At 43.0% G+C, this 18,948-nt stretch overlaps 1 protein-coding gene across 5 annotated transcripts in view; it reads left to right on the top strand.

The window, feature by feature from the left end:
- Positions 1-254: 254 nt before the first annotated feature.
- The window catches only part of SSBP2 (single stranded DNA binding protein 2), a 208,509-nt gene continuing 189,815 nt past the window's right edge, over positions 255-18,948 (top strand). For all 5 annotated transcript variants that reach the window (XR_008463100.1, XM_054178192.1, XM_054178191.1 and 2 more), the window contains exon 1: positions 255-379. Coding sequence is in view for 4 of the 5 variants with exons in the window: in XM_054178192.1 (XP_054034167.1) it covers positions 321-379 (59 nt within the window). In the remaining variant the exon portion in view is untranslated. The remainder of the gene's footprint in view (positions 380-18,948) is intronic.

Raw genomic sequence — 18,948 nt, 5'->3', positions numbered from 1 at the left:
AGCGGCGGCGGGCGGGTGGCACGCGCTCGGAACAGCCGGTTGTTTAAAATCCTTCTAGAACCGTTTCTAATTCCCCCTTGCGCCGGGGAAGGGAGAGAGAGAGCGGGAGGGGGGGGAGGAGGAGCCGAGGGGGCAGGGGGGGAAGGAGGAGGGAGCAGCCCGTCCGGGTCTCCGCCTGTCGATCACGGCGCGGGGGGCGTGTCCGCCCTGCCGCCGGCCAATGGGGTGTGTGTGTGGCGGCGTCTCCATGGTGACGGGGCTGTTCCCGGGGAGGCTGTGATGGGTTGACAGGTGCGTGACAGTCGGAGCTCTCTGCAGGCATGTACGGCAAAGGCAAGAGCAACAGCAGCGTCCCGTCCGACAGCCAGGCTAGGGAGAAGTGAGTACAGCCCGCCGGGCCGTGCCGGTGGACCGCGCCTTACGCGGGTGCACACCCTGCGCGCAAAGTAACTTTCCTGCCGGCGGGCAGTGCGCTGCGGGCGCGGCGGGAGGACGGAGGAACGGACAGACTAGAGGGGCCCGACGCCGCCCGGACCGGCATGAGAGGGGCAGGCTGCCGCGCTGCTTGGGCGGGAGGAGCCGCGGAGAAGGGGATCCCCGCGGCGGGACAGCGGCTGCTGGGCGAGGGGACAGCGGCGGGCGCCCCCTTCTCCTTGCCGCAGCCGCTCCTCCGCCGGGCAGGCGGGCGGGCAGGCGAGTGGCGCCGGCTTCCCCAGTTCCCCGTCCCCGGGGTCCTCCTCTGGGCTCGACGGCGCAAGGTGCCGGGACAACTTGGGTAACAAAGAGCCCTGGGTCGGGGACGGCGAGGCGGGGGACGAGAGGACGGAGGCGGCAGGGGGTTGTTGGGGAAGCGGGGGCCGCCTCCCGCTGCTTCTCAACTCGCCGCCTCGCAACTTTTCCCCGGGACCGCGCAGTCCGGCGGCCCCGGCCCCGAGGCGCATTGTTCTCCGGGGCGCACGGCGTGGGGGGACAGCCGCGCTCTGGCTCCCGCCCCGCCAAACAAAGGTACTGGCGGGATGAGCACCCCCTCCATTTTTGGGGGGGTTGGTTTGGGGTTTTTTTGGGGGGTGTGCCGGGGCGCGCTGGGACTCCCTCACATAACCCCTGTCCCCAGCCTGAATCGGGCTGGTGCCGAAGGAGCTTGCGAAAAGTACTTTTTAATTTTTATTTTCAAGAAAAAAAAAAGGCGAATAAATATATCAGCTGAATGGCGCGATGGCTCCTTTATTTTCCTCCCTCCTCCCCGTGTAAACATGCGGCTCTTCGGAGCGGGGAGAGCCCGACGGCAACGGCGGGAAGCGGGGGACTTGCTACCCGTGCGGCTGCCCGATGGGATGCGGCCCGGCTGGGCTGGGCAGGGGTGGGGGTGCCTCCCTTCCCCGGCCCTACGGTGCCGTTAGGGCAGGCGGGAAAGACTTGGGGAGGAAAACGAGTTTTTGAAAAGGACGGCGTTTCTTTAAGTTGTCTGTAGTGGCTGCTTCTTGGCGTTCCTGAGGCCGGTTTAGCACGGGGAGGAGGCGGCTGTGGTGAAGGGGAGGAAAAGCCTGTGTGAGGGGGGAGGAGGAAGAGTATCGGAGGTGGCTTCAGACGGGGGAAGGTCAGGATAAGGCTGCTGAGGGGGTCTGGAGATGGAGACCTCCATCCAGGAACCAGGTTTGCAGCAACTCGCAGCAAAAATTGCATTGCTCCAGCGTTGCATTTCACACCAGCCTCAACACTCCGGGCACGGCTGACAACTTTCCCTGTAGGCATTTTGTCCTGAACCTTCACCTAAAAGTTTGGGTTGGTTTCTTTTTTTTTTTTTGTGGTTTGGGGTTTTTTGTTTGTTTGTTTGCTTGCTTGCTTGCTTGGTGCTTTTCTATTTTTATTTTTTTTTTTAATTATTATTTTTTTATTGCTACAGCATTTTAGAGAATTCCTAATTCCAGAGTCTGACATACATACTTCTTGGACTAGCAGCAGGCCAGGCATCCCTGTTGCTACAGGAGAGAGAGATGCTAGGGGAAATTTGAAGTCCTGTTGTGTTCGGGAATTTCAAACCTAACTTTGCAATGGAAAGGTAAAGGACGACAGGCGGTACTGACATGAAATACTAATTGTTGAGATAGAGTGGGAGACACAAGTTGGGTGCTACAACCTAATCAGATAGGGGCACTTCTTACTCCCAGTGTAGGAATGATTTTTAAAATAAGTGACGAGTGGAAGTGTTGTTTGTTTTAGCAAAAATCACAAGATTAAAGCCATTTTCTCATGCTGTATAGTTGCTGATGTTTGTCGGTACACTTGTAAAGTTCCTGAAGGGCACAAGAAGATCGCACTGTTGGGACTAGATAAAACAAATCTAAAGAGCTGCTGTTTGTTGGATCAGTTGAAGATCTTGTTCTTTGGATTCTGCTTGCAGAAACTGCCCAATCATAACCACACATACAACTGTGCTGGTCCTATGGCAGAACATTTAAACTATTTTTTCCTTTCTCCTCTTTAATTGTAGCTGGTTTTTTTTTTTCTTTTGGAGTCTTGCTGCTGCAAAGCACATAGTATTTCATGGGGTATGAAAATGCTTAATAATTTTGAGGGCAAGTCTGCCAAACTGACCTATTGCCAAGTAGCAACTGCCCTCCTAAGTAAAGTTGTGGGGGCCTGCTAGATGGTGCTGTTCGATTTAAATACACTCATTATAACTAACAGCTGGAAATGTGGATTCCTCATGTATAGATGATTTTGTGTAAAACACTGAATTCGTTTGTCTTTAAGTCGTGGACTTGACAGATTGGTAACTTCTTGGTAGCATCTCATCTACTTATGGGTAAACACAACTGGGAATTTAGAGACATTCTTTGTCTCTCATCTCCACTCCCCCCCCCCCCCCCCTTACTTCTAATGATAAAAAAAGAAAAAGACAAAGCCTAAAGACTTGGTTTATGATTTGGAATACCACTATACATAGTCTGCATTCCAGGTATTTTTGGTAGTGCATCTTTTCAAATGTCTTCATAGTAGATGAGGTCAAATCATCACCATTTTCATACACTTTTTTTCCTGTGATCCATAAAGCTGTAATTACTTCCCCCCCGCCTTTCTTTCTTATGACATTAATTTGGAACATGCAATGTTTCTTCCAGGGCAGTGCATGAGCAGAGCAAGAGTTTTGCTCAAAAAAGTTTTCCATCGAATGAATCCTCTACAAAAATACAGCCCCAGCTTCTGCATGAGATTGTGTTAATTTGAAAACCACAGAGAAAATACATGTTTGATACATTAAGTACTTACTTAATCAAGAAGAGCAGGGTTATAATTATGTTTAATTTGAAAGTTTTTAGAACAGAACGTGAAACTTAACTGTGATGTGTCTCCTCATGGTTTTAAGTATCTAAAATTTGTAGGCAGTAACTGATCTCTGAAATACATTTGTAATAATTAAGGAAATAAAAGAAGGAAAAACAAACCTAAACACTACCTAGGGTTTGGACAGCCCAATTATATGGAACATGTTTCCTTCCCTTGAGGATGTGTGCCAGTGACAGGATTAGAGTGTGAAAAGAGTATTTATCAAGTGTGGAAAAGATGTGTGTTGTTGAGATGTTGTTTGCAATCAAGGATGTGAGATATATTTTACAGACTAATCCAGTGCCAAATATGTTTGTAGTGTGGTATCTCACTGTATGCTGCCTTTCATTTTTATGTCCTTTGAGGTTATGTAATTTCTATTAAAATGAACGAGTTTTGCAAGTCATTTGTGGTTCCAAAGATGGCATTCATTTTATGGTCTTTCTCTTTGTCCCTACTGCCTGACCTTTGGGGTAATTTATCAGCGTAGCTTTACAGCACATGTGAAGTATGAATATGTGAATTTGGGTAAAAAACAATACCTGATTCTATGCTGGAGAGGTAAAACACTAAGAATGAAGGCACGCAGTACCTGTGAGGTATGAAGGAGATGGAGAGAGGAAAATTGCAGGTAGGCTTGTGTGCCCATTCCTTCTGCTCTGAAATAGCTGTGGCTTAAAATTTTGGGTTCAAACCACCCTTACTGCATGAAGGATGGGAAAGTTGTATTAAACAGTAGCTCCTCCACCGTTTGTGCTGTGCTGGGGCCAAGTAAAAGGAAAAAGTTTACAATTTTGAATGTATCTTACTGTTTTCTTTTCCTTCCCCCCCCCCCCCCCCCCCCCCCTGTTTTCTTTCCTTCCTCCCCTTTCTTCCTCCCTCCCCCTTTATTCCTTAAAATTGAATTAATTCAGATCAGGTGCTCAGACCTGCTGCTATTTCATTGAATGGTGAAATCTTGTGAACTTTTTTAATCTTGGAGAAAGAAGGACCCAGACTATAAAAGTGTTTTGTAGCTCATCAAACAGGACTTTCGCAGGCATTCGCAAATCAAACTCTCTATCCAGCTATCAATAATGTGTTAAGCTAGAAAATATATGTAGAAGAAGAGTTAAAATACATCATAAGAAATACTAAATTCTGAATGGATTGCATGTTTTGTGTTCAGTCACCTTGATCTCTCAGTGGCCTTCTAAGGTAGTCTTTTTCCCGGGATGCTCATACTTTATTTGGGCGCAGCAGACATGCACTAACTGGGTGATTAGAGGCTGCGATTTACTTTGATGTTAAGGGATGCATGATCAAAACATCAACATCGAAGCAAACATTAACAGTGAGCTATTGATTGATTTTCAGCTCCGGTGTGGGAGGGAGAGGACATAAAGAAAGTGAAAATACTTGATTGCTGCCATCATGGCATTCTTTGCTTCATTTTTTTTTCTTTTTTGCATGACTTGATCTGTGAATGTCTGCTAAATTTGATCTTAGCCAGTTGGTCACATGGAAGGAGATGGACATTTTTCCACTTTGCTGCTGCTTTGGAGAAGAAAGATGTCTCTCCTTTTTTGTTTCTCCTCAAGTCCGTTCTGGGTGGTTGGCTGCTCGAGCAATGTGGGTGCCTGACTTGATAGATCTCTCTTCCCATGCAGGAAAGCAAAGTGGAATTTACACAATTTTGGCATTTTGTTAATACCAGTAGGGTTATCTGTAAATAGAAGAGAACTCAACAACACTTTCCTCACTTGATTCTGCTGCTGTTTAGGGAAACTTGAGATTTCTGAGGGCTTTTGAGGTTTTGTGGATTTCCAGATACAGGAGGTTTGGTTTTTCTTGTTTTGTTTGGTTTGGTTGGTTTGTTTTTAGTTTATAAAGACACCGATGGCATGAATTCACAGTTAGGTTATCTTTTTTCCACTGTAACATTTGCAAGCTACATAAAAATAAGATACAGATTAAAGTTAATTGGCTTCAGTGATAAATTTGTTGCTCATTCTTGGGAAATGGTGAGCTAGCTTTTCAAGCTTCAAGTAGCGAAAGATATATTGATCTGTTCTTTGCTGTTGTTTTGTTTCCTTTTGAAAACAAAACATACTTTAATCTATCCTGTTTTACAAAGTTTAGGTTTGATGTTTGTACACTGATTTAATCCATCAGGCCTAACTTAGCAGAATTTTCAGGTCTATGAGCATAACACTTTTTAGCATTTTAGAAGAATATACTTTTTAACAAGGAAGAGCACAGAAGGGAAGATTCTGGAAGTAGTAATTATTTACCAGTATTTATTGTTGATCACAGTGCATCATGTAGTCTTTTACACTGCACAGGTATCTTGCTTGGACAGCATATAAAGGCATTTCAGATAATGTGTATGCTGCAATTCAGACCACTAAAAATAACTGCTTTGGGGTTGGAGATTTAAATACCAGTGATGATAGTCAGAACATCATGTGTGGTGGACTGTGTAAATCTAACTTCAGCCTAGCAGTGCCTGGAGATAAATATCCACCTTTTAAGTGTGCTGCTTATGGCGGGGATATATGTTGTCTCACAGTTTAAGCACATACAAGTACTTCATTGAACTGGCAAGAACCAAGGCAACAATCATGCTTCCGTTTCTTTGTTCCTTGCTCTACACAACTGGTCTGCTCACAAAAGGCCTGGTTCCTTTTTCCTGTGCTTTTTCTTAATGGTGAACATTGAGGTGTCTTGATTCCAGCTTTTGTGGACTCTCAAGTGCTGAGCAAACTTCTGCTACTGAAGAGCAAAAGGACTTCTGGAGCCCGCTTTGACCCATTGGGTACAGCACTCTTGAGTACAGTGAGCACAATTCAGGCTTGGCTAAGAGATAATTAAATCTTGCTGGAGGAGACAGTAGTTAACAGAAAGTGTTATGTATTCATAATTATTTTTACTTAATTTATAGACATACATGTGATGGTGGTCAACAAGTATTAAAAGTAGCCAGACAAGATTTTCATAACTTTGCTGAACTTTCACTGTTTGGGTGGAAAATTTATAATGGCATATATATATATGCCTGGTGTTTATTGATTTCTTTCTGTTGAGACATCTTGTCTCATTTTGAAAAGTGGGCAAATAAAAAAAAAAAAAGAAAAGAAAAGAAAAAGGGGCATTTTTCTATCTTTAAAAAGTTCTCACAACTTTTTACCGTGGAAGACCAATAGTACTGCTCTCCCTTGAAACATTTGAAATCTAGTTGAAAAAGGATGAGAGATTTTATTCCAGGGGTGTGTAATTTTTTTTTTTCATTTGCATGACAAAGCCTCTGAATTTAGCCAGGATACAAGCCTTTAAAAAAAAAAAAGATCAATTTGCATATGCTTAGGGCTTACTAACTGTAATCGCTGAATATTTCATCTTTGCTGGGAGCGCAGCAGATACTGGAATCAGAGGAGTGGCTTGGGGATAAAAAATGGGACTGGGCTGGGGTGGGGTGGAGGGTGTAAATATGAGCAGTTGAAGCCTGCAGCCATGAGATGCCAGGATGCAGAGATAACAGGGGCTGGCACTTGAAGGAGGATGGAGGAAGCTGGGTGGAAATGGCCAGTCTGGAGAGACAAGACAAAGAATTGCTCCCTAAGGGTACTCGCATTGGAATCAGAGATCTGGGTGGGACCTGGTGCAGCTAGATGAGGAAAATAGACCCAGTGCAAAACAGGGAGTGGAGTGAGGACAGTGATATCTTGTAGGAGACAGGTCAGGAAGTGGAAGGTTAGGGGGAACATGCTGTCATTCCAGAAAACTAGTATTCCTTTGCTGCCAGCAAGTGTGTGTAAAATACCTTATTTTCGAGATAAAGACCTGCAAACACCTATGAAATATTGGCTCCACTGAAATGGTAGAGTTGTGTGGTAGTCCTAAAAACCTGTAGGTCAGATGAGACATCAGAGCGTTGGAATGGAAGGATAGGGCTCACCATTAAAAAGCAGCTGAGTAATGTGTCTGACTGCAATTTCTGAGCCTTGTGCTTGCATTCTCAAAAATGTCCTCTTTACTTGGAAAATACAAAGTGGTGTTCTTATGTTGTCCTCTTGCATGTTCATAGATTCCCTCTCCCCCCAACCCCGGAAAAACTCAGTGTTTTTTATTGTGCAGAATAGAGTATTGTTTTCATAATGAGTAGCTATTTGATAATTTGCTATTTTGCTGTCATGCAGCATGTGCCTTATGGCTGACTTGCTGTTTCATAATACAGCTGTTCCTGGAGGAAGAACATGTTGTGTCTTTGGTGCTCAGCACCATGATGTCCGAGTTTCACAAACCTGTGAAAATATGTGTCAAGCCTGCCTGCCAGTTTTAGAAATGGCAGTAAGGTGCAGAAGGGTGAAAGACAAAAGAATCTGCTCGATTTGAGTGCCAAATCTGAGCTGTGTAGCCCTGAACATGTTTTGGTTTTGTTTTGGGTTTTTTTGAGCATTAAACAAACACTGGTGTATATGTACAACTTTCACCACCTCTTTTGCCAGTGATTCAAAGGACAAGATGCCATTTTATCACATTGGGCATCCAGAAGATGAGGAATGGAAAATGATTCCTTCCCTTTGCAAAATTTGTTTTGGCTGAATGGTTTGGCTGAACAGTATCCTGTGACACACCTAGAGGTGGAGGATCATCTCAGGTGGTCTCAGAAGAACACATTTGCAAAACAGTTCACAGTATCACAGTATCACCAAGGTTGGAAGAGACCTCAAAGATCATCGAGTCCAACCTGTCACCACAGATCTCATGACTAGACCATGGCACCAAGTGCCACATCCAGTCTCCTCTTGAACACCTCCAGGGACGGTGACTCCACCACCTCCCTGGGCAGCCCATTCCAATGACGAACGACTCGCTCGGTGAGGAACTTTCTCCTCACCTCAAGCCTAAACTTCCCCTGGTGCAACTTGAGCCTGTGTCCCCTTGTTCTGGTGCTGGTTCCCTCCACTCTAGACTCTGCCATCTCTCCTGGTACAGTACACAGCTTCTGCCTTGGACAGGCTGTGATTTAGTTCCAGGCAAGATGGAAACAAGCAGTCCCATGAACTACAGAACGTGTGAAGCTGGTTTCCTGGACAGCTGTCTTCTTGAGGTCATGCTGCCCTGCTTCCATGGAGGCAGCTTGTAGAAATGTAATGGCTTTTTGAGACTGCTGTCTTTATTTTGGATATATTTCAAATGGGATAATGAACTAAAGGTTACCCACAGTGGACACTTGCACACTTAAACACATTGTGACCACACAAGCCTGTTTTCCTTAGTGAGGGAGACTTCAAACACATAATGGTGTGATTCAGGGTGGCATTGTGGTTGACTAGAGCCACTTCAAGTTGTCTGCTCCATGAACCCTTGGGGTGCAGAAATGAGCAGGATACCACACAGACCAGCATAGTACTCAGTGTAGGTGCTGAGAGCAACTGGTGAAAAAGGTTGTTTTTAAGAGTTCTCTGCAAAAGATCCTTTGGGCACCAGCAAGAGCACAGCATGTTAATGATTGATCTCCATGAATATGCAGCAGCTAAAACTTCATGGCATCCCAGCAATGTTGGTTTGGATTAAAAATACTTGGTTCCTGCTTTGCTGGTGCATGAACAAGCCAAAAAGCAGTGCTGGTCCAGGTTGTGTTGAAGCTGAAGTTTCTAGTGTATGCTCAGTGGAGCTACAGACCCCCAGGTCCATATTGTTTAGGTAGTGGTCAGGTAATCCATACCTGTTGTTTCCAGTACTATGAGATCCACAGATAGCAACAAATGTATTGATTCAGAAATCTTGATGTCTTCCATGCGTGCTTCTCTAGGCTTTAGGACATTTCTCTGTTCCAGTCTTGGGCAGGTGAAAGGTGAGAATATAAAATGTTCTTTTCTAAGAAACTGAAAGGTGGCTGTACTCAGAACCAGTGTTTCCTATCTTCTTATTTTCTTTTTCAACCCCCCCCCTCCCCCCCCTTTTTTTCCCTTTCCTGCTTCATTAAATATGGACATACAAAAAACTGAAAAGTGTTGTGGTGGATCATTTTTATCTCTTCAAACTTTCTCTGCTTCTTGCCTTTGGACTCTTTTGGTTTTCTACATATTATTAGCAGCATAGCCAGAGCACTGAACTGGGCAGAATGAAGTAATTATCTCTCTTTTGAGATCATATAGACCCATTGCTGCCAATACTCTGTAGAAAACTTGCTGGGTTTTGTCATTGTTCTGTTTTGTTTTGGCTTTGTGTTGGTTTTTTGGTTTGGTTTTTTTTTTTTTTCCCCCTCTGTTTTTCTCTTGGTTTTTTGGTTGGTTTTTTTTTTTTTAATAATCCATTTTGCTGTCTACATGCCCTCTAGGTTCTTTTTACAATACTGCTGCCTAGCCAATTATTCCCCATTTCATATTTGTGTATTCGATTTCTTATTCCTGAGCATGGTACTCTGCATTTGTCTCTATTGAATTTTCTCTTATTAACTTACCTCATTCTGTTCATGTCCCCAAAAGGGCTTATAATCTGTCCCAATTTATCATGTACACTTTTGTATTTCTACATACAGGTCACTAATGAAAGTCTTTTAGTGGAATTGGCTTAGGACAGCAAAGGCTTTCTTGAAGCATCTTCTCATTCATGGAAACATACTGATGACTCTTACATACAATTTTTTTTTTCATGTGACTTTACACCATCTTCATTCCATGAGGACTGTTTGCTTACCTAGATGAGACAGGCCAAGAATCAAAACTCTTCTGTCTTAACTTCTAGGAAGCCATCCATGTGTTCCTCCTTACCCATTGCATAGTCTCCTTTCCAAGTAAACCAAACAGCTGACGGGTTCTTTTTCTTGACATAATGTTGACTCCTTATCTTTGTATTCTGAATGTGTTTATAATTTGTCTCTGGCGTTGTTTTCTGTATATTTTTTGGTAGTTAAGGAGATGTCTGCATGATTACTATTACATTTTAAAGTATTTTACACATGCTGTGGCATGCTAAGATTTTTCAGTTTCTTGGTTTATTTTTTTGTTGTGTTTATTCCACTGCCAAGCTAATGTCATGTGTGTAAACAAGCCAAAATGTTGACTCCTGTGATTGAACAGGAAAGATGGACATTTCTGCTGAGCTGTAAATTACATTCTTTTCTGTGCCCTGGCATACTGTAGTATGAGTTAAAGTTGAACCTGAAATTCAGATTATCTTTCTTTCTTATTTTGTCTTTCCCAAAAAGTCTCTCTTGACACTTGACAAACATCTGTCACACTCTCCTAAGTGCCTTCTTATGACTTAGCCCCCATGAGGCCCTTCTGCTTACTTTGCATCTGCATTCCCTGTGTTATGGGTGACCTGAGCCCCTTGTGTACAAGCCTTTGGCTCCTTCAAACCCCAGTGTGCATGTAGCTTAGACATCCACATCTGTCTGTAGGAAAAACAATGTTATTTGTGATAAAAGAGTCAACATGTAAACATAATTTACGTTGCCCGTGTATTTTCTCTAGGCTTTCCAAAATGGCTTGCAGTCCTTCAGGGAAATGTATTGGAATTTTTGGGGTTTACTTTTAAGCTGGTCCCACCTGTGAAAGAAGAGTAACTGGATGGATTTCCTTCTTCTAAGTGTATTAAAAGCATGTTTCCAACACCCCTTGTTTTCTGTGCAAATACCAATTAGGAAATACCAATTCATAAAACATCTGAATGTCAGAAGTCAGACTTCTCATAGCACATATCAGCTGTGGATGTTGGGCCGTGGTAGTTGTCTAGCTCCTCAGTGCCTTCTAGCATTTCATTCACAGTCTGATTAATCCAGTCACTGTTCAGATTTCCAGCCTGCCTTTGGGCTTGTGTTTCAGTGGGAAGTTCAGTTCTTCAGGAAGAAGCATTTAACTGGGAGCTGACCATGATGTAACCAATACTTTTTGCTAAGTTCTTTTGGTCTAGTTGAAGTAAAACCCTTGATATTAATCCCAAAGTCTTCATGGCATTTGATCAAGCATAAAATTGCCAATGAAAGTGCTGGTTTGCTAGTTAGGCTTGGCTGTGTTGTTTCTTTTTATCTCTCACTCCTAAATAAAAGACTGTCTTTGAAAGAGGGAATTTCAGTGTGCAATGCCTCTTAACTTTTGGGAGAGATTTCACCTCAAAACCAGACCCCTTTAATTTTTCTGGAAAGAAGCCAATGTTCTGTAAATTCAGAAACATGGAGATATCCATAGTAGTAAGTTACCAATACATGTAAATTCCAATGCAAGCATTATGTTTTCCCTATTGATATGGAAAATGTCTTGCTACTAGCAGATGTGTTTTTAAATGAATGAGTTTGGAAACTTAGTAAGACTGTTCTGCAGTTGGGATTAAGTATTTTGGCAGGTATTCAGAGGAAGGTAAAATACTATCTTATGTTTACTGTGGTAATCAACTTAACGCTTATAAAAATGTGTGAGCACTGGTTTTGGAAACTATCTCTAGGTTAAAAAAAGTGATGGCAAAATCAGTGGCAAACTGAAGTAGCCTGTGTTGACACGGCCCTGGGAAGGGCTGTGGCTTCTGGAGAAAACACTGGAGTACAGAAATGGAACTATAATTCCTTAATAAATATGTTGTTCTTGACAGTCTCAAGACAAAATGGATCATGTGGCTGACAGGCAGTATGAGTGTGTCAGAAATATTCTGTGATTTATGAGGCTGGAAGTAAGGATGCCACCCAGTGCTCCTACTACGGAAGCTGTGCTTTATCAGGTCCTTGTAATTGCAACAGCAAGATTTGATAAACCAAAGCCCCTTTGCTTTCTGCATCCTTAATGCTTTCTTAAGTGTTCTTCTTTCCCAACTAATCCTTGAAGAACTTGGACTAGTCTTACGTTGCTCCTGTTTAGATCAACCTTTGAATTGAGGTGGTAGTGGTAAGTTTGTATATGCTATTTGTAGGTTTGGGAGTGTGGATGAGTTAATGAATTTCATCAGGTGTATTGGGAGCAATGAAGCTCCCCTGCTGAAATCTGCAACTGCCCTATGAGTGAAGGTTATGATTTGCATTGTCAGTCTCCTGAACAGTTTGTCCTCTAATTCTTCATTAGGAAACCCCTCCTAAATCAGTGTATATAATCTGCCTTGAAAAGTGAATTGCAAGTCAAAGGCTTTTGAGCAATACAGTGAAAAGTTGTCTGAACTTACTACATTTTCTATAAGTGCTTCCTAAACTTTGATAAACTGCTATTCGGTAGCTTTCTCCAGCCCTCAGTGGTCTTTGGTGAGGCGCAGCAGACCTGCTGGTGCCTCCTCCCACCACTCAGCGCTCCCTTCTGCAAGTCAGAAAGGCTTGTGTGATGATGCCAGTGTTAATCAAATATTTATAGTGTATGATACATGGACAGGCTGTTTTAAAAAACTTAGAGGCATATATATTGGCCTGAGGAGTGAAGTTTGTTTTTTTCTGTGTGTTTATATTCATGTTGTAAAATAATATAAATGAAAGTTGATTTTTTTTGGGTTGGAATAGGAAAAGTATGTGATCAACAAATAAACACCTAGAGCTTGCACACAGGACAGTATGAAAAAAAAAATACAAAGGTAGGAAAGATAAAGGGGAGCTTCAGATCTGAAGATGAAGAGCAGTGTGAGAAATATGGAAATATGCCTCTAGTAATGGTAATGTACTTGACAAGCAGATCTAAAAGGTATGATATGTTGGTGTTTGTGACTTCTGCTACAGCTCCTCAAATTCAGTGTCACTTTTAATTTTGCTATCTGTACATCTAATGATTCTTTATAAAAGAAAGATGTTTACTCTTATGAGACTAATATCTGTAGACATGTGTAACTGCAAAGATAGTTATGCATATTTTAAAATCCTTTTAGAAATAAATGAGAGACTGTAATGCAGCAAAAGAGAGATAAAGCTGTATGTTAAGTTTTGAGGATAATAGTAACTAACTAACTAACTAATCTCTCTGGCTATCGTTGGGGAACCTATAAAGAGTGAATGAAAAAAAAAAGGTATTTTAAATTATTTCACAGGATGTCTTTAATAGATCATTAACACCAAAATCAGACCTTTGGATGCAGGTATATTCATATTAATTCTAGTATTTGGGAAAGTTACTTATAAATCTTTCCCAGTAACCCCCAAACAGCCCTGTAAGTCTGTAGTTAATTATTCAAAATTAGAGGGGAAAAAATGGGTTTGGAGTTGCCTGCTGCTGTCAGTCTCCAGTTCTGTGTGGGATTGCTCATTTGAAAAAAATAAAAGGCATAATAGACAGGAAAAGGTTTTCTTGTCATAAAACCATGACTGTTTTTCTTGTTAAACAATACAACGGAATTAAGCAGTGTTTCATGCATACTGCTGTCTAGCAAAGCTCCTATAAAATACTTCAGAGCGTTGAAAAAAGGCTCTGAGGTTTTAGTATTTAGACTGCAGGCCACACAAATGCATCTGAAAATGTACAGTCATGGTTGTGGCAGACTGTGGGTGTACCTGTCCCATACTCCAGGCTCTAGTGCCAATGCTTTTGACAAAGAACACTGACCAAAAACCTGCTAACTGTAGTGAGCACTACAGGAAGATTCACAGTCATAGATGCATAGTATCATAGTATCAGTCAGGGTTGGAAGGGACCACAAGGATCTTCTAGTTCCAACCCCCCTGCCATGGGCAGGGACACCCCACACTAGATCAGGCTGGCCAGAGCCTCATCCAGCCTGGTCTTAAACAGATTCATAGTCATAGTCTTGTTTCTCCTTCTTTAGTCATCTTGATCATTAATAGCTTGGAATGGTAAAACCACCAAGATGTTAACCAAAGCTAAAAATTGTTGTTTCCTACTTTTTTTTAAGCAGCCAGCTTTGAAGATGTACTGTTGGTTCACAGTTACCCACTATTTAATGGAGCAGTTTCAGTTTCACAGTGCTTGAAAGCACGAAGTACTTGAAATGGTCAAGTCCTGTAGCTGGATGTCTTCTGGCATGGTCACCGGACTGTTTGTTACAAGAGGGTGTGGGTAAACCAGAAGAGAAGGTAGTGCAAAAGCGGTCTGCTGCTAATGCAAGACTAGGGATGTATGAAAGTGTTTAGGTATTAGTTTCTGTTTAATTTCTCTTTGCACAGTGTATGCATTCAATAGGGTAATTAGAGGGGTTCTCTCTTGTATAGTATATTGTTACAGAGAAGAGCTTTGCTTCTACAAAGGATTGTGTGCTTAAGTGAGCACGCTCTTCTGTTCAGCTCAAAGATTGGAAAGTCTCACTAATTCAGGGTACAAGTGAAAAAGCAATTGAGAAAATTAAAGGAAACGTAAACTATGATTGTGTCATATATGCCTCAGGCTTTCTAACACTTTATTTTGAAGCATTCCAAGAGGGCTGTAAAGGGAAACAAGAAACTAGATTAAAGAGGCCAGTGGTGTCATTTGACAAAGTAGTTGCTGCATATTCTGCAGCATCAGAATGAAAATGTTTTCATGTTCTTTTCTCCTTTGTGATTCAGTTACAGCTTTGAGCTGAACTTAAAGCCAGTGACAGTTACTTTTTGGCATGCCTGCAACTTTCTGGGGATTTCTGGTTTTCCAATCCAGTAGGATATCTGAAGAATTAATACAGCTGAAGAAAGATCACAGAGCATTAGGGGTTGGAAGAGATCATCCAGTCCAACCCTCCTGCTAGGGCAGGATCACCTAGAGTTGGTCACACAGGAATATGTCCAGGCGGGTTTTGAACGTTTTCAGAGAAGGAGACTCCACAACCTCCCTGGGCAGCCTGCTCCAGTGCTCTGTCACCCCCACAGTGAAAAAGTTTTTCCTTGCATTCACATGGAACTGTCTGTGCACCGTCTTGCACCCAGTGCCCCTTGTCCTATCATTGGGCATCTCTGAGAAGAGCTTGGCTCTGTCCGCCCCTCACATATTTATAAACATGAATGAGGTCACCTCTCAGTCTCCTCCAGGCTAACAAGCCCCAGCTCCTTCAGCCTTTCCTCATATGGGAGGTGTTCCACTCCATCATCTTTGTGGCTCTGCCCTGGACTCTTTCAAGCAGTTCTCTGTCCTTCTTGAACTAAGGGACCCAGAACTGGACATAATATTCCAGATGAGGCCTCACCAGGGCAGAGTACAGGAGGAAGAGAACTTCTCTCAACCTACTAACAGCTCTTCTAATACCCCCCTGGATACCATTTGCCTTTTTGGCCACTAGGGCTCATTACTGGTCATTGGTGACCACTGGATTCTCCCAATCTGAAATTGAGTGCACTGATTTTCTGTGTTGTGTGTTTATGCACAGGTCTATATAGGAATATCTTTATCTGTAGAGCAGGCAACTGGACCTCACCTGCGTGAATCGCAGAAGCAGGCTGATAAAACAACCAAGACAACAAACTGTTAGATTCAAATATAGAATAAAACTAGAAGAGGCATTTTCAGAGTTAATAGACTAACTGCATTGTTGATCCACTTTGGAGCTTATGCAGTGTCACCCTCATGCTCTTGTCACATCTCTTAATATGGAACCATGAGATTCACTGTCTCCTACCTGTGGCCTGTGTCTGTTGTGTATTAACAGCGCTTACCAAGGCTGTCTTTATATTGTGATTTACTTCTTTTTTGGGAGCAATGGTAGGAATTCTTGCTCCTAAAACATTGCACCCAACAACCAAACTTCCTAAAGCAAAGTGTTTATTTAGAGCAATGTGTAAATGAAAGCACCTGAAAACAAAAACTAAAGAGCTGTCTGTGTATGTTTTTTCTCACATGCCTAGGGATGTACCACTGCCTTAATGGTTATCTGATACAACAAGATTCAGATTCCTCCCCAAAGCTTCCATGGATGTTAAGGACAGCCCCCTGGCAATTGATACAAGTTTATCCAAACCCAGAGTTTTTTCTTGAATTTTGGCAGCCCAGGGGACTTGAAGAATCATTCATACTCCAAAAGTTCAGAGACCCTCACAGTCTCATTCCCTGATTTGAGGAAATTCCAAAAGCAACCTGAAAACCAAGATGAAGTATTGATGCTATTCTGTTTTCTCACCTGGTGGCCTTCTAGCTGATTCCTTGGCTTGTGCTTTGCAAAACTGATGGTTTTGTGTGGTGATAATGAACTTTACTGTGGTTGCTAGTGAAAGTTGTGTGATGTGATGCAGCATACTGAGGTACATCAAATGGGTAGAGACCTTGTGATTTGGGAAAGATGAGATTAATATATTGGATGTGGGGCATGAGGGAATGTGAATGGAACAGGGCCTGTGCTCTTAAGCTAGCAGCAGATATTTTGGCACATTCTGAGATTCTGTAAATGTAAGCATTAGAGGAGGACAGGCCCGTTGGTTTAAGCACAGCAAAGATATAATCTTTGTGGAGAATATACTGTTCCAGATCTTTTTCACTCCATTTGTACATCTCTCTCTTCCCACGTACATCTCTGATAGCGTTGGATATATGCTTGTAAAGTTGCACCTGGTCAAACTCAATGCCATGAATTATGAAGTAGTCAGTGACTGAAGAAAGCAGTGTCATTTCAGAAAGAGAAAAAATGTCCATAAGCTGCTTAAGTGACAGACTCCTGCCATAGAAGTCAGTGGTCTGGTGCAGTGGGATGTGCTGCATACCATCATCAGGCAGTGGTTTGAGCCCTCTGGGTGCTCTCCCCAGCTCGATGTAATGGAAAGCATTGACCTCCGTGAAAAGACTCTTTGGTACTTCATAGTGAAGTCCATGTATGGCAAACCCTGGAATGCAGTCAGACTTTTCAAGCCCCAAGCCCTTCTGGATACTTGAATTATTTGTTCTGTTCAGAATCACAGAATGTTAGGAATTGGAAGGGACCTCCAGAGATCATCAGGTTGAATCGCCGTGCAAAACACAGTCACGCAGGAATGCATCCAGGTGGGTTTTGAAGATCTCTTGAGAAGGAGACTCCACAGCCTCTCTGGGCAGCTGGTTCCAGTGCCCTGTCGCCCCCAGAGCAAAGAATTTTTTTCTCATGATGAGACGGAATTTCCTGTGATTGAGTTAACGTTCATTGCCCCTCATCCTATCACTGGGCATCACTGAAAAGAGACTGGCTTTAGCCTTCTGACAGCCACCTTTCAGATACTTGTAGACATTGATAAGGCTCCCTCTAATCTTTCTGTTCTCCAGATTAAAAAGCCCCAGGTCTCTCAGTCATTCCTCATGAGATGCTCCAGTCCCTTAATCATCCTTGTAGGATGTTCTGGCAGTGTTGAGTAACATAAAAAATTAAGTATTGGGTTTGTGTTTGAACCCTCTTTGCTCCACGGCTTTATGGCTTTGAGGATTGTATGATAAACCCCACCATGTTCTACACTGATGTATGTTGTGTTTCCCTGTTCAGAGGTGCTCCTTGGACTAGGTTTTCCATTTCTACTTCCTTCAAGCCACTGTTTAGCATAGGAAGCTTCTTGGCATCTGTCTGTGTTGTATTGTCCAGCATGTAAAAGTGAGAAATTAGCTCTGTAAATTGGTGGAAAAGATTTCAACACTCAGTGACATGGAACCCATGGTGGCATTCCTTCAGTGAAGATGTTGAGATGTCCTTACATAGTGGTCAAGGTTTTCTGACATTACATAAAAAATTTCACATTCAGTAGACTGTCATTTTCCAGCTAAGGATGCTCTGCCTCTTAATATTCTGTATTTGTAATTTAGAGTCCAGGAATGTCACTGCCTGGAGTGACAGGGATATGAGTGTTTCCTGATGGCAGAATTATCTTTTACTTCTCTTTTAATGTTACACAGTTTGTAAAATTATGTAGATTTCAATGATCTCTTGGGCATTTATTTAAGTTATGTTCATAGAATCATAGAATGGTTTTAGGTGGAAAAGACCTCCAAAATTGAGAAGTCCGACTATTGACCTAGCGCTGCCAAGGCCATTAAACCATGTCCCAAAGTGCCATGTGCTACCACAACGTCTGCTGGAGGTCAGGAAATTTGCCTTGGTATTCTCTTTCTTTACTGAATTTCTGTTTCTCCAGCTAAGTGGAGATGTTGGTGTGCAAAAGCATCTTGCCCTTCTTGTGGATGCTGGGTGGAAGGAATCATAGAATCATAGAATCATTTAGGGTTGGAAGGGACCAAGAGGACATCGAGACACTTGAAGGTGTCCAGAGAAGGGCAACAAAGCTGGGGAGAGGCCTTGAGCATAAGCCCTATGAAGAGAGGCTGGGGGAGCTGGGATTGTTTAGCCTGAAGAAGAGGAGACTCAGGGGTGACCTCATTGCCCTCCACAACTACCTGAAAGGTGGTTGTAGACAGGAAGGTGTTGGTCTCTTCTCCCAGGCAACCAGCACCAGAACAAGAGGAGGCAGTTTCAAGCTGCAGCAGGGGAGGTTTAGACTCGAGGTGAGGAGAAAGTTCTTCACTGAGTGAGTTGTTTGTCATTGGAATGTGCTGCCCAGGGAGGTGGTAGAGTCACCATCCCTGGAGGTGTTCAAGAAGAGATTGGATGTGGCACTTCGTGCCATGGTCTAGTCATGAGGTCTGTGGTTACAGGTCGGACTTGGTGATCCTTGAGGTCTCTTCCAACCTTGGTGATACTGTGATACTGTGATCATCTAGTTCCAACATCCTGCCATGGGCAGGGACACCTCACACTACATCAGGCTGGCCAGAGCCTCATCCAGCCTGGGCTTAAACACCTCCAGGA

This window comes from Dryobates pubescens, chromosome Z (assembly GCF_014839835.1).
Source record: "Dryobates pubescens isolate bDryPub1 chromosome Z, bDryPub1.pri, whole genome shotgun sequence".
NCBI classification, from domain to species: domain Eukaryota; kingdom Metazoa; phylum Chordata; class Aves; order Piciformes; family Picidae; genus Dryobates; species Dryobates pubescens.
This window is presented reverse-complemented; position numbering and strand designations above follow the sequence as displayed.